This window comes from Ochotona princeps, chromosome 27 (genome assembly GCF_030435755.1).
Source record: "Ochotona princeps isolate mOchPri1 chromosome 27, mOchPri1.hap1, whole genome shotgun sequence".
NCBI classification, from domain to species: Eukaryota; Metazoa; Chordata; class Mammalia; order Lagomorpha; family Ochotonidae; genus Ochotona; species Ochotona princeps.
This window is the reverse complement of record NC_080858.1, coordinates 7,991,509-8,005,250: the sequence shown is the minus strand read 5'-3', so window position 1 is coordinate 8,005,250 and position 13,742 is coordinate 7,991,509. Positions and strand designations below refer to the sequence as shown.

At 42.8% G+C, this 13,742-nt stretch overlaps 1 protein-coding gene across 1 annotated transcript in view; it reads right to left on the bottom strand.

Moving 5' to 3' along the window:
- The window catches only part of ITPR2 (inositol 1,4,5-trisphosphate receptor type 2), a 418,343-nt gene that overhangs the window by 279,761 nt on the left and 124,840 nt on the right, over window positions 1-13,742 (bottom strand). Inside the window, exons 14-16 of the mRNA XM_058655945.1 lie at window positions 6,437-6,578; window positions 4,379-4,540; window positions 231-403 (exon numbers count right to left, since the gene is read on the bottom strand). Of these exons, the coding sequence (XP_058511928.1) occupies window positions 231-403; window positions 4,379-4,540; window positions 6,437-6,578 (477 nt within the window). The remainder of the gene's footprint in view (window positions 1-230; window positions 404-4,378; window positions 4,541-6,436; window positions 6,579-13,742) is intronic.

Here is a 13,742-nt window from a genome sequence, read left to right as displayed (position 1 = left end):
AAAGCTGTAAGTGATCAGAGTGAAGATCTGTTACACTAACATACAAGTCTACCCAGGGCTTGGACCTGCTATCACAAAATAACTTTAGCCTACGTAATTGTTACAGCATGAAGCCCAACACAGATTGCCCCAAAAGTCAACAACAGGAAAGAATTCTAACTTTTCAAAGTTCTAAAGATGAGACAGAAATCTCAGTCCCCGCTAAAAACAGAAGCTGCACCACTTCAAACCTTGGCTCTCGGTTTCTCCTGAGTAAACTGACAAATGTTTCTATTTCTTTGGCTGTGATGTGTTTCTCGAGAAGTTTTCTGTTGTTGTGCAACAAAGCTGTGATCGTGTCTTCTGCCAGAATATCATAGCCAATCTGGGACTGCATGACACAGAAATTCTTAGCAATGTATTCCTGCAAAGGAGAAAAACCTCCAGTTACAGATTACTGCCACATGGCTCACCAGTAACAGCTTCCCGGAACGGCAGCCCTGCCTAATTTATTCATAGCAGAAAACCCACTGCAAAAAAAATGGTCAAATGAACACGTAAACTATTTTTCAATAAACAGAACTTTGAAAGAAAAAAAATGAAAACATACTAGCAAATAAATAAGTTAAATTGTAACAAAAATACATGCCTAGAAACAGCTTTAACATGGGATAATTTAACTCTCATAAATGAGAAAAACAAAAAAGTATTTTAGTTGAAGTTGAAAACTTTTTTGAGGGACAGAGTAATGCCATCTACTATTTCACTCTCCAGAAACCTTCAGTGGCCAGCACCAGGCCAGGCCAGAGTGAGGAACTCAATGCAGGCTTTCAGCAAAAGGACAGGGACCCAATCATTTGTGCCATCCTTGCTGTCCCGCATCACAGGCCCAAGCCAGGCACACTGACAGCATCACATGTGTCCTACACAGCAACATCACCAGCATTCTAGCTGTAAGGCAATGCTCAAACAAATCACAAGTTATTACGTCATTAGGATTTTGCAAACCTAGGAGAGGCCATTCTTTTAGCTCTCACTACAAGTCATGACCAAGGGTTTTACATAAATACTGAAATGGAAAGAACACCGTGATACTTCTTGCATGAGGCACCAGTTCTAATTCCACCAAAGCACAAATTCCAAGGGGAAAGGGTGAATTTATTTTTTGTACTCTGTCAATATCCTCTCTTTAAAATAATCATAAAATTTCTTACACTTTTTATGTGACCTAGCAGATAAGACATCCACACCCCACAACACATTACCCGAGTTCCAGATCTACCTCCAGCTCCCAAGCCTAGCTTCGTGCTAATGCAGACCCCAAGAGACAGTAGAGATGGTTCAAATAACTAGGCTCCTGCCCTTGATGCGGGAGGCCTGAGATCAATGCCCAGCTCCCAGTCCTAGTCATTGCAGGCATTTGGGAGACAGAACTGGCAAACAGAAATGCTTACTCTCTCTCTCAAAAAAACCAAATACTTTTAAAGATACCAAACAAGAAAATATAATCACTTTCTGGATACCATCAATTGACCCAGTAAACATTTCTGGAAGGATATGGCAATCAACAAGACAAATGAGCTCTCTGAGCTTAGCATCCTGCTGAGATAAAAGGCAGTAAACAAACAGAACCATGTCACATGTTGATAAGTGAAGAGGAATCAAGGGATGGGAGCTGTAGACAGAGTTGATGCAGAAAAAATGACATGTGAGCCGACATGGAAAGGATGACAAGGAGGCAGCCATGGGAGGACCTGGAGAGAAGCCACTTGGACCGTGGGAACAGCCAGGGCAGATGCCCTGTGACAGAGTGCTGTCAACAAAGGGTGAACACTACAGCTGCTTCTGCAAAGTCAGCAGCAAACCTCAGTGGGCGCTGAAGAGTTAAGTCAAAAGAAACCTGAACATGGGTGACAATGTCACTCGGAGTGACAGAAAGCTACTGGGGAAGTTTCATTCCTTCAGGTGTAACATGCTCTTCCTGCTGCCCATCGCTCTCCCATATTGTGCCATGACCTCCCATATTCCAGGCCCCACCTCTGTGGACAAAGGACATGCCTCACACAACCAGAGAACTGATCAACTTAACTCCTTCCACAACCCAAAGCTCTGTCTTTGATTTCTTGGAGATTCTCCCTGGAAATTTTTCTGTTTCTGTAATGGGAGGATGTATTGATTAGAAAGTGGCTGCACCTTGGGTAAAATTTACTGGAATGAGTCTATTCTTTGAAAAACAATGTTGGCTGCACAAATCTAATTACTTTGTAGGCAACATTTTTGTGGTCTTTCAAAATGGTAGTTTTGTGCATTGGGTGGCCAGTAAAGTAAAGCATATAATTTTAAATATAGGTATTGATTTACACGCTTTTATGACTTTCACAGTCATATTGCGGTATAAGGCAAACACCCAAGATGCTGATAAATAACCAAATGAAATTAGAGGTGTAGCCAAATTCTATAAATAACAATAAACAGAGACTCAATAATAAAAAATAACAAAGATCTGGGTTAGTCCTAAATCACAAATTAATTCAACATCAGGACTATAAAATGTAGGTGAAAAGAAAACCATGTGATGATCAAAAAAATGTCAAAAGTCACGCTGCCGACATTTTAACATCATGTTCTAAAAATACTGGGGAGGGGGCATTGAGGCAGTACCATGGCAGAGCAAGGTAATCTTCTGCTTGCAGTCCCAGCATCCCATTTGGGTGCTGATTCAACTCCTGGCTGCTTCACTTCCAATCCAGCCTCCCAACCAGGGAAGGTGGCAGAGGATACTGCAAATTCTTTGGCCCCTGCACCCACAAGGAGACTTGTAAGAAGCTCTTGACTCCTTGCTTTGGATCGGCTCAACTCTGACTTTGTGGCCATTTGGGGAATGAACCAGTGGACAGAAGATTTTCTCTCTCTCTCTCTCTCTCTCTCTCCCCCATCTACCTGCCCTCCCTCCCTCCTTCCTATCTGCTCTCCCATCCTCCTTTCTGCCCTCCCTCTCCAACCCGCTCATTCTTTCACCTCTCTACAGATTTGCCCTTTAAATAAAAATAAAACTTTTTTTTTAAAAAATCAGAAGGGTACTTGATGCTTAATACAAGTCATTCTTAATTCAACAGAAATGAGTACAATTTTTCAGCTATCAATGCTATTTCATTAAAGTAAAGGAGAAACGGAGGGCAGCACTTGCTGGGCTCTTCATTTCCTGGTCAGCTCAACATTCCTAGCTCTAACTCTAGGCAGAAAGGTGTAGCTCACCCATGGCCATACAATGGCCACCCCTTGGTGCTCACAGGGAATTGGCTGCAAGACCCCACAGACACCAAAATGTAAGGAAACTCTACTCCTTTATATTAAACCACATGATATTTTCATGTAACTTACACCTATCTTCCAATATATTTAAACCATATTTAGATGACATATAACACCAAACACAATGTAAATGTTATATAAATACAGCATTACTTGACAAATAAAATCAAGAGAAAAAACAAACACACTCAGTACAAACACAATTATTTTTCCAAAGGGACAGCACTGTGATGTAGTGGGTTAGCCGCTGCTTGCTACACCAGAATTCCATTAAAGAGCACTACCTGAGTCCCAGTTACTCTGATCCAGATCCCTGGTAATGTGTCCAGCAAAAAGCAGAGACTAGCCCAAGTTCTTGGGCCTCTGCTATCCAGGTGTGAGGTCAGGATGGAGCTTCAGCCCTATCGAGCGACCAGCTGCTGCAGGTATGTGGGGAGTGAACCAGTGAATGGAAGAGCTTGCTGTGTCCCAACCCATCTCCTCCCTTCCCTGTCACTCTTCCGTTCAAACCAATAAATCATTAAAACAATTATTCTTCAATTATCCTCAATGCAGCACTGGAACAGTGCCTGCTGCAAGCATCTGTCCCGGCTTCCCCAGCCAGCAACGGACCTCCCTCTCATAAATTCCCACCCTGCGGTCTTTTTCCTCATGTCCCCCCTTTGTCTCTTCCAATGTTACAGGCGCAATATCGTTTTTTCACCCACTACAAAATAAATTATTGGGCCCATACTTGGCGATGCTGTATCTTGCAAATCTCTCAAGCCAAGAAATGCTTCATTCCTCTAGACAAAGGAAGTCCAGGACACCTCCCGCCTGGCAATCCCTAATACCATGCACGTATAAGGACTCATGACATTCTCCTCACAGAAGTTTTTCATTTTATGTGGAAGAAGGAATACCCAGGACAGCTCCAAAATACTCAGAGCATTTGTGCATACTGCCAATACAAAACATTTTATTCCAAAGACAAAGTTCTCATCCCAGCTTTCTCTGCTTCCAAATGGTAATCAAAGAACTTTGCTATAATTGACAGCTGCAACAGAGGTGAAAACGCCTCCCCTCTCCCCACCGTGCTTGCTCTTACCTGGTTTTTACGGTAGTCCTGCTGAGAGTGCCGGAGGATGCGGTAGCACAGCCGCAGCATGTACTTGTAGGGCGCATATCGTTGGTCCCCGAGATCTTCCAGTCTCAGCATAGAGCCTTCTCCTGCTTTCTCCTTGAAGGGTGCTTTAAGGATTCCAAATACCTACCAAGAATAAAAACAATCACCTGCTCTGTGCATGTTTTAGCAACCTATTCTAAATTTTTTACAAAAAAGAAGATTGATTCAAAACCTTTTTGCAACATTTGAATACAATTTTATGTATTTCATGGGAAGGACTTGGAATATAGGACTAGCAGATCAAAGAAGAAAATCGTGCTGAAAGGTTCCTTAAACTGAATGAAAAATACATTATTTAAAAGAACTGATTGAGCTTGCTTAAACTTAACATTTTATTACGATTAGAAACAACAGCTGTTCAATCATGCCAAGCTACAGAACACATTCAGAAGAATCAAAAATATAGCTTCGTTTTCATAAGCTTTGCCAATTTTTCTATTATTTTTTAACTCTCCAAAATCAAGATAAAACATCAGAAAAGTACCCTGAAATATGGGTTATCAGTCTCTTTGTGAGACAGTTCCTACATTGTACTTGCGACACAAAGATGTGATTAATACAATGAACGTGTTAGAATCTCATCTGATAAATAAACTACACGGGCAGCTGGTGTATCCAGTTGTCCAGACTGCTGTGGGAAAGTCAGTGCTTAGGAGGTGTCTTAGAGGCACTGAGGACTGTAACATGTTATGGCAAAAAGACAGCAGCTGGGATCACCTGGAGAAGAGCTGGCAGGATGACGAAGCTGTCTAAAGAGCCCCACAAGCAGGGTATGAACGCTGACACACAAAAGCCACCTGGAGAGCTATGACCCCTCAGAGTTCAAGAAATGTGATACTAATTACACTTTCTTCAATGATTTTCTGCCTGCTAAACCTTACATTTGTAATACTGAAAAACAACATTCAAAATATTTGTCAAAATTAGCATTACAACTCAATCATCCAAGTCCCTAAAAGCCTTGAACTTCAATGTTTTGTATGAAAGAATTGCTACCATCATGACATTTCCAACCTTTATTTTTAAAAATAGTTATTTTGATTTTCCAACCACGTTCAGTTACTGATGAACAATGTGTTCATTCCTTGCCTTTCTCAACAAGAACATGATTTTTCTTTTGGTTTAAGTAGCATCTTTGGTCTATAGCTGATACAGAAGTTCACTATTTAAATTGCAAATAACAGAACATAAAGGACACTCAAGACATGAGCACATATGTATGCTATTGGGAACTGCGTCAGTTTACTGGTGTGGTATGATGAACTTCAAGAAAACAGTGTACAAGAGCAGTTGTATGGTTTTGGCGAAAAAATTGAGAATACCGTATGGCACCCTCAAGGAGCTGGCTTTCCCAGAGAGGCCAAAAGCAGGAAGCAGTGGAGAGGACAACTCCAGAAATGCTTGCAGCACAATTTCTGAATATATATGGTCTGATCCTGCAGGGCTTTTGCGGGGGCGGTGAGGGGTTGAGGGGACCAGGGGGTAGGGAGCAGGGAAAGCCTCGGGTAGACTACTCGTAAGATTTGCCCCAATGGTACCTGCTGTGGGCTGGGTTTATGAACCTGTTTCTACCAGAACAGACAGAAAATTACTTCCCAGAGTAGGTTTAAAAACACTTGTATCTGGGTGTCCTTTCTTGCTCTTTCAGGGACTCTCACTTCAAAAGACAGCAAGCTGCCTTTCCTTGAGGTTAACCCTGTGAGTGAGCTGGGAGGCGGATCCTCTCCCAGAGGAGCCTCAAAGCAGCTGAGGCTCCAGACAACATTCAACAAGCTGCTCAAAGTCCCTGGGCAAGAACTTGCCACAGAAGCCACACGCAACTCCAAGTCCTCAGCAACTGTGACAGAGCAGACGCCTCCTGTCTTCAGCCACTCTTGAAATTGTCTCTTAACACGGCAACAGGGCCCTAGTACAGCATCTTTCCTCATCCCATAATGCAAGACATAAAACACACAAGTGGAACATACGAATCAAGTTCACCTGTGCCAATATGTTCTGCTCCCTCATTAACTTCTGCCGTTCTCGGTTTGGCTTCGTGATGATTACATCCAGAACTTCCTGCCCGTTGTTAGGCACATCCGCAACAAAGAAGATGAGGTCTTCCAATAACTTGGTGACAAACCTATCATGTGAAAAGGAAATGTGACTCTACGGTGTGCTTCATTTAGGAATTTTTTTTCATTAAGGCTAAGAACCAAGCATTAGAGAAACTTAAAGTATTTTATAATCAAAATTCTTTTTCCAATGAAATATCTAAAGCAGCTACTGTTCATCTGTCTAAACCTGTACAGAGAACAGTCCTCCTCCAGTTCCTCCAACGTTTACGTCTAATTGAGTATTTGCAAACCTGGTAGGAAACAGAGCCACACCAGCGCTGACCACAAACGAGTGGGTAAGGTACCACCACCGGATGCTTTCCTACCACCAACTGGTGCAGCAGGACTAGTCAGCACACCGTTTCTGCTTAAGGAAACTCAGCCACACATCTAAACTCCTAACTTTAACTCAAATCACATTTTCTTTCTCTTTTTTTTTTTTCAAACTACATCTTGTAATCCTTAACATGTTTCATTTTATTCAACACACAAGATAGAAGGAACATAGATGATCTGTCAATAGAGACAAACAATCCAATGCTCCAGACGGCTAGCAATGTGTTAACTGGAAAACAGTGCAGCACAGCACATACAACCACCGCCTAAAATACCAACATCCCATTAACGGCATTGGTTACTTGAGTTCTAGCTGTTCCACTTCCAATCCAGTCCTCCGGTAATGCACTTGGGAAAGTAATAGAAGACAGCCCAAGTATTAGGGCTTCTGCACCCACACAGAAGGGCCAGATAAACTTCCTGGCTGCTACCTTTGGCCAGGCCCAGTCCTAACCACTGTGACCATTTGGAAAGTGACAACAGACAGAAAATTACTTTGTCTTTCCCTCTTCTCAAAATAACTTTTTAAAGAACAAAGCATTAACTGGCCTTTAAAAACCATAGTATTGGGCCCAGTACAATAGCCTAGTGGCTAAATCCTTGCCTTGCACGTGCCAGGTTCTCATATGGGCACTGGTTAATGTCCTGGCTGCTCCACTTCCCATCCAGCCCCCTGCTTGTGGCCTGGAAAAGCAGTAGAAGATGGCCCAAAGTCTTGGGACCCTGCACCCAGATGGGAGACTCAGAAGTTCCTGGCTTCTGGCTTCAGATCGGCTCAGCTTCAGCTCAACACCAGCAGGTTGTGACCAGTTGGGGGGGTGAACCAGCAGAAAAAATGCCCTCTTCTCTGTCTCTTCTTCTAAAAGTCAGACTTTCCAATAAGAATAAATTAATCTTTTTAAAAATGGCATTCTAAAACCATGCATTCACATTCATTTTTTAAAATTTATTTGTTTTCATTGGAGAAGTAGATTTTTAGAAAGGAGGAGAGACAAAATGATATTCCATAATCCATCTGCTGCTTCGCTCCCCAGGTTACTGCAACAGCCAGAGCTGAGCTAGAGCTGCGCAATCTGAAGCCAGGAGCCAAAGCTTCTTCCAGGTCTCTTACAAGGGTGAAGGGTCCCAAGGCTTTGGGAAACCCCCTACTGCTTTCCCGGGCCACAAGCAGAGAGCTGGATGGGAAGCAGAGTACCCAGGACACAAACCCGGACCTGTATGGGATCCCACAGCTTGCAAGGTAAGAATTTAGCTACAAGGCCATTGAGCCAGGGCCTCATGTTCAATTTTAACTCTTTATTATTATAACTACCATTTCAACTTCAGCAGCATTTAGTATACCAAGTGTCTATAAACCTTTTACTTCATTCATTTTTTCCTTCCTCCTTCTGCCTGACCTTTATGATTTTCTACTTGTGTTTGTAGATTGAGCAAAGGTACAGGGGTTCAATTCATTACAAAAGCCAGGAAACTGGGCCCGGCAGCGTGGCCCAGCAGCTAAAGTCCTCGCCTCGAACGCCCCGGGATCCCATATGGGCGCCGGTTCTAATCCCGGCAGCTCCACTTCCCATCCAGCTCCCTGCTTGTGGCCTGGGAAAGCAGTTGAGGACGGCCCAAAGCTTTGGGACACTGCACTCGCGTGGGAGACCCGGAAGAGGTTCCAGGTTCCCGGCTTCGGATCGGCGCATACCGGCCCGTTGTGGCTCACTTGGGGAGTGAATCACCGGACAGAAGATCTTCCTCTCTGTCTCTCCTCCTCTCTGTATATCCGGCTTTCCAATAACAATAAAATCTTTAAAAAAAAAAAAAAAGCCAGGAAACTGATTAAATATTTATTGGAAGGTCTACCAAATTTTCTGCATTATTAAAAGTGAAGGACCACTTGTGAATCATTCAATAAACATGACTTTTTTAGTAATAAGAAAAAAATTAACAGTAGCTTTATTCATGCTGCTAGCATCTCACCCATGGTTACTAGCATGCACAATCAATAACGCATTAATAATTACAATGTTAGAACTTCAACCACTCCAGAAAAACCACAGAATATATTGAGTTAGAAAGATCTTACCCTAAGAGCAACATTATAAAAGAGAATGCACTCTCATGGAGCTGAGGGACAGACCATCATCCGGAATGCATCCACGCACACGGGAATGTCAGCACTCTTTTTGGGATCACAATCGTCATCCCAAAAGTCCAGGATGCTTTCTACATGTTTTTGGTATATTTACCTTATATTTCACCCGAACTTTTGGAAAATCTATCCAGCAGTATTCACTAACATTCTTAATTTTCAATCTCTAAAACTAACTCCAGACAAGTAGAAAATAAGAGAGGAGTACCAAAGAGTGGTGAGAACTTGAGAACTTCTCTTGACATTGTGACTGAATTCTCCCACATCATTCTGCTGGACTTTACAGCAAAACACCAAATAAATCTGAGCTCAGGCTACTTCAGCCAATGGAAATAAGTTGACCTCCAGTTGCTATCTGCTCAACCCAAACCCAATGGAACAACAGATTTTGTACTTTCTGCTAAGAAGTTAATAACACTCTTCTTTTGCTGCTTCAAGTACATTGATATCAGAAGTTTAAACATACAGAAAAGCACAATTTTGTGGACAATTACAGATTACCCTGCTTTAAAGTCTTTCAAATGCCCTGGATCACTTGCTGTATCTACCCTCTGATGATGAGCAGTTGGGACCAAGAAAACTGAATTTCTCTGACACTATTAACATTGGTTTTCTTTTTTTGCCCTTTCACCTCAAACATTCCATCTGAGGCAAGAATAAAAGCTAGTCTATAGTTAGTTTAGACCCAAGTCCACTGCTATACAAAACAGTAATCATGTCTTGCTAACCCAAGCCATCAGTTAACTTGGCTTAAAAAGATTCTTTTTCATGTGACTCAAGCCCAGCAATGATAATAAAAATAAACATGCATTTTTAAGGTACTACACACCTAAAAACTTAATATGAAGCTTTGTGGATAAGGAACAAAATAAGATGAATACGTGAAAATCAAGGATAAATTAGACTCCTACAAGGTAAAAGGAACTGAAAACAGTGTGGTAGGGACTAAACAAAAGATAGAGAGGAAGGAGCTAAAGTGGGATTTCTTTAACGGTTCAAGAAAATGAACTATTTAACAGTCCCTGTTCACATTTCGGCTGTGCATAGGTGGGATGGGATACAGGAAGTGAATACACAGGATCAACTTAGCCACCTGCATTTTTAGTAACTAAAGCACATGAACTCTCATCCCCCAGAGTCAGATCTGACCCTGCACTAGCTGAGGGGTTCAGGTAGTCCAGTAGCACCCAAAAATTGGCACAAAACATCATTTGGCATTCAAAGAGGAAAAACAAAAATCTCTCAGTTGAGAAGAACCTGAATTTTAAATTCCATAGCATATGAAGAAGACTGATATTCAGCCAGCCAGCCAGGAGCAGTATTTAGTCTAGCAGTTAAGACATCAGCATCACACACAGGATTACCTAAGTTCAATACTGTGCTACAGATTTCACATTTGGCTTTGGGCTGATGCAGACGCTGGAAGGCAGCAGTAATGCCTTGACAGTTGCACCCTTACCACGCCCAAGGGTTCCTGGATTGAGTTCCCAGCTCCTGGCTCTGACCCGAGTCCAGTCCAGCCAACCAGTGTGGGCATTTGAGGCAGTGCTGCTGGGAGTCAGTCTCTCTCTCTCTCTGTCTCTCATAAATTTTTTTTTCTTAAGGAAGACAGTAAAAAGAAAAAGCCATGGACTAATTCCTCACCAGAATAACCCAAGTAACAACTTAATTTCAAGAGAATTTTTAAATGAGTTGGCCTTAATCTTCCAACAAAACAACTACATATAAAACTACATATAGAAATACGAACATACATTTTTAAAAAAAACAGATATGAATGAATAACAGGTAAATATGCAAAAGACATCTGAGAAATACAAAGCATAATCATTTCAATAAAAGTCTTCATTGATGAAGGTAAACTATTTTAAACACATTCTAAGGAGAAATCATGACTTACAAGACAGTATCAAAAATGTGACAGCAATAGGGCACAGACTTTAAAAGATAAACTATAAAAACAAGAGATAAGGAGACTCAATTAAGAGATCCTCTATACTTTAAATAGGAATTCCAACACAGAGAAAAGACAAACTGTCAGGTAGAACACACTAAAACCAGATGCCTCGCAAACTTAACACAAATGAAAGATCAGAATGCCAACATCAAAGGAATTTATATCTGGGTACGAAAGTACCCAAAAGTAAAGTTACCAATAACAAGATTTCTTAAAAATAATGAGATGTCAGAAAACAAATATCTGTCATCTAATGCTGCATACATAAAGCATCACTGTAGAGTGCAGGTAAAAATTTCTTTAAATTGTCATCCATGTGAAAATGCAAACGGTTATGACAAGCAGACCTTCACCAACTGGACGACAGAAAGGATTTCTGTACGGAGCAAAGCAATCCCAGAGGGAAGATGTCAGGAGCAGGAAATAAAGACAAGCACGGACAGAGGTAGATCCACTAAGAAGTGCAATTCATCACAGCCAAACAACTTGTGCAGACAACATCTCTCGGAGAGAAGAGGTGTCCGTAATTCCCATGAATATATAGTGACACGTTTGCAAGGAATGAGAACAAACATTTCAAAAGGCTACAGCTCCACATGTGGATGGTAAGAAAGATGAGGGCCTGGTCAGCACGTAATGAAAACATTCAGAAGCACTCACCTCCCATGGGAGAAAGAGATACTAATAATTCCAGGTTTTACAAGAAACATGAGAGGGTTTGTCAAAAATTTCATGGAGAGTAGATATTGATCTTCACGGTTAAGACCCCTGTGTCCCACATGGGAGTACCTGGACCTGCTTGCCAGCTCCAGCTTCCAGCTGCTGCTGTCTCCGGGAGGGGGCAGGCGGTGGTTCAGGTGATAGTGCCTGCCACCCACATCGGAGGCCTAGACCAAGTTCCCAGTAGGCACCTGCAGAGCGAACCAACAGATTCTCTCTCCCTCCCTCTCAAATACATACATGTTCTTCAAAGTTCATGAGTCAGGCTTAGGCAGTGATTTCTCAAAACACATACTCCCCGAGGGAGAGCTGCAAGACCCCATGCACAGCATACATCGCGTGCCTGATAATCCTGAATGAATGGTGTCCCCCAACGTGGGCATGTGCTGCTAAAGAACCCCCAGCTGCCCCCAGAGGTGAAACAGGATGCTGGAATCCTGGCTAATCACTGCATGTGTCACTTCCATCAGCCCTGAAGACCAGCTCACACCCTCCGGCCTCCCTTTATGCTTCACCACAACATGCTGTCAACACTCTCTGCATAGGTGCAATTATAGAATAAAAGTAGAAAACGCCACTAGAGGACCAAAAAAAAAATCCTAAGGCTGAGGGTCACAGAGGCGCCACCTGAATCCACTCTCGGGGCAAGAGAAAGGGGATCTACAGGGGACATTCAGACCCCACCAGCACTTGGAGACAGTTCCTGCAACCTTCCAACCCTCCTCCTGACATTGCATCATTCCTCTGGTTTTAAGTAGAAAAGAGAATATCTAACAGAACTGTAGTCTCCACAGGGAGGGAAAAAAATCATCACAGTTGTCAGTGACTTTCATATGGAATTTTATATTGAATTCTAAGTGTGAAAATTACATAAATGCACTCAACTATGCCAATAAGTTCAACTGCACCGACAGGCAGCTTCGAACGAAATCTGATGGGAGGTGGTCTTTCTGAAATCAGTAAATTAAGATCAATGATTGCAACCTCATATTTCCCAGGCGAAGCCTTCTCTTTGCAATGATGTTTTGCACTGGGAAACAACAGGGCAAGAGGCAGGGGAAATAAAAATCCAAGTTCTCTTGAGCCCGGGCCAGAGCCTTAGGCTGCCTTGAGAGCTGCAGATTCCCTCTAGCTGCAGAGCAGTGCTGCTAGGGCTCCTGCTCCCACCTGCCGGGGCTTCTCCCTTCCACATGAGGCTACCCTCAGCCTTCAAAAAAGCTCCACGGGGGAGGCTGAGTGCACTGCTGTACAAAAAAGGAACTCACCAAGATGCATTAACAGACTTACGGGGAAAAAAAAAAAAACACTCCTTCCTGCATGTCAGAAGTGATTGTGATTTGGCTCTGCAGGGCCATTATCTGAACATCAGGAGAGTGGAGCAGCTGTTGCAGCTTCTGACTTCTATTCATTTCCCCCAACAAGGCTGGAGGGATGAGAGAACACACAGTGGCCATGTGCAAGCGCAGGTTTCCCAGGGACAAAACAAAAGATAAGAAAAAAAACAAAGGTGTGGGCCCGGCGGCATGGCCTAGCAGCTAAAGTCCTCACGTTGAAAGCCCCGGGATCCCATATGGGCGCCGGTTCTAATCCCGGCAGCTCCACTTCCCATCCAGCTCCCTGCTTGTGGCCTGGGAAAGCACTCAAGGACGGCCCAATGCATTGGGAACCTGCACCCGTGTGGGAGACCTGGAAGAGGTTCCTGGTTCCCGGCTTCTTATCGGCGCAGCACCGGCCCGTTGCAGCTCACTTGGGGAGTGAATCATTGGACGGAAGCTCTTCCTCTCTGTCTCTCCTCCTCTCTGTATATCTGACTTTGTAATAAAAAAAAATCTTTAAAAAAAAAAGGTGAGAAGCAGCTACTCCGTTTGGTCATGGATCTCTATGTATATTCTGTTTTTGTTTTGTTTTGTCTTTTAATCAACAGTGGTCCAGGAAAGCAAGGTGGAATTTCTGTTCCTTTGTATTATGACACATATCTAACCAATTTTTAAAAAGATTTATTTCTATTGCAAAGTCAGAGAGGAAGAGAGACAGAGAGGA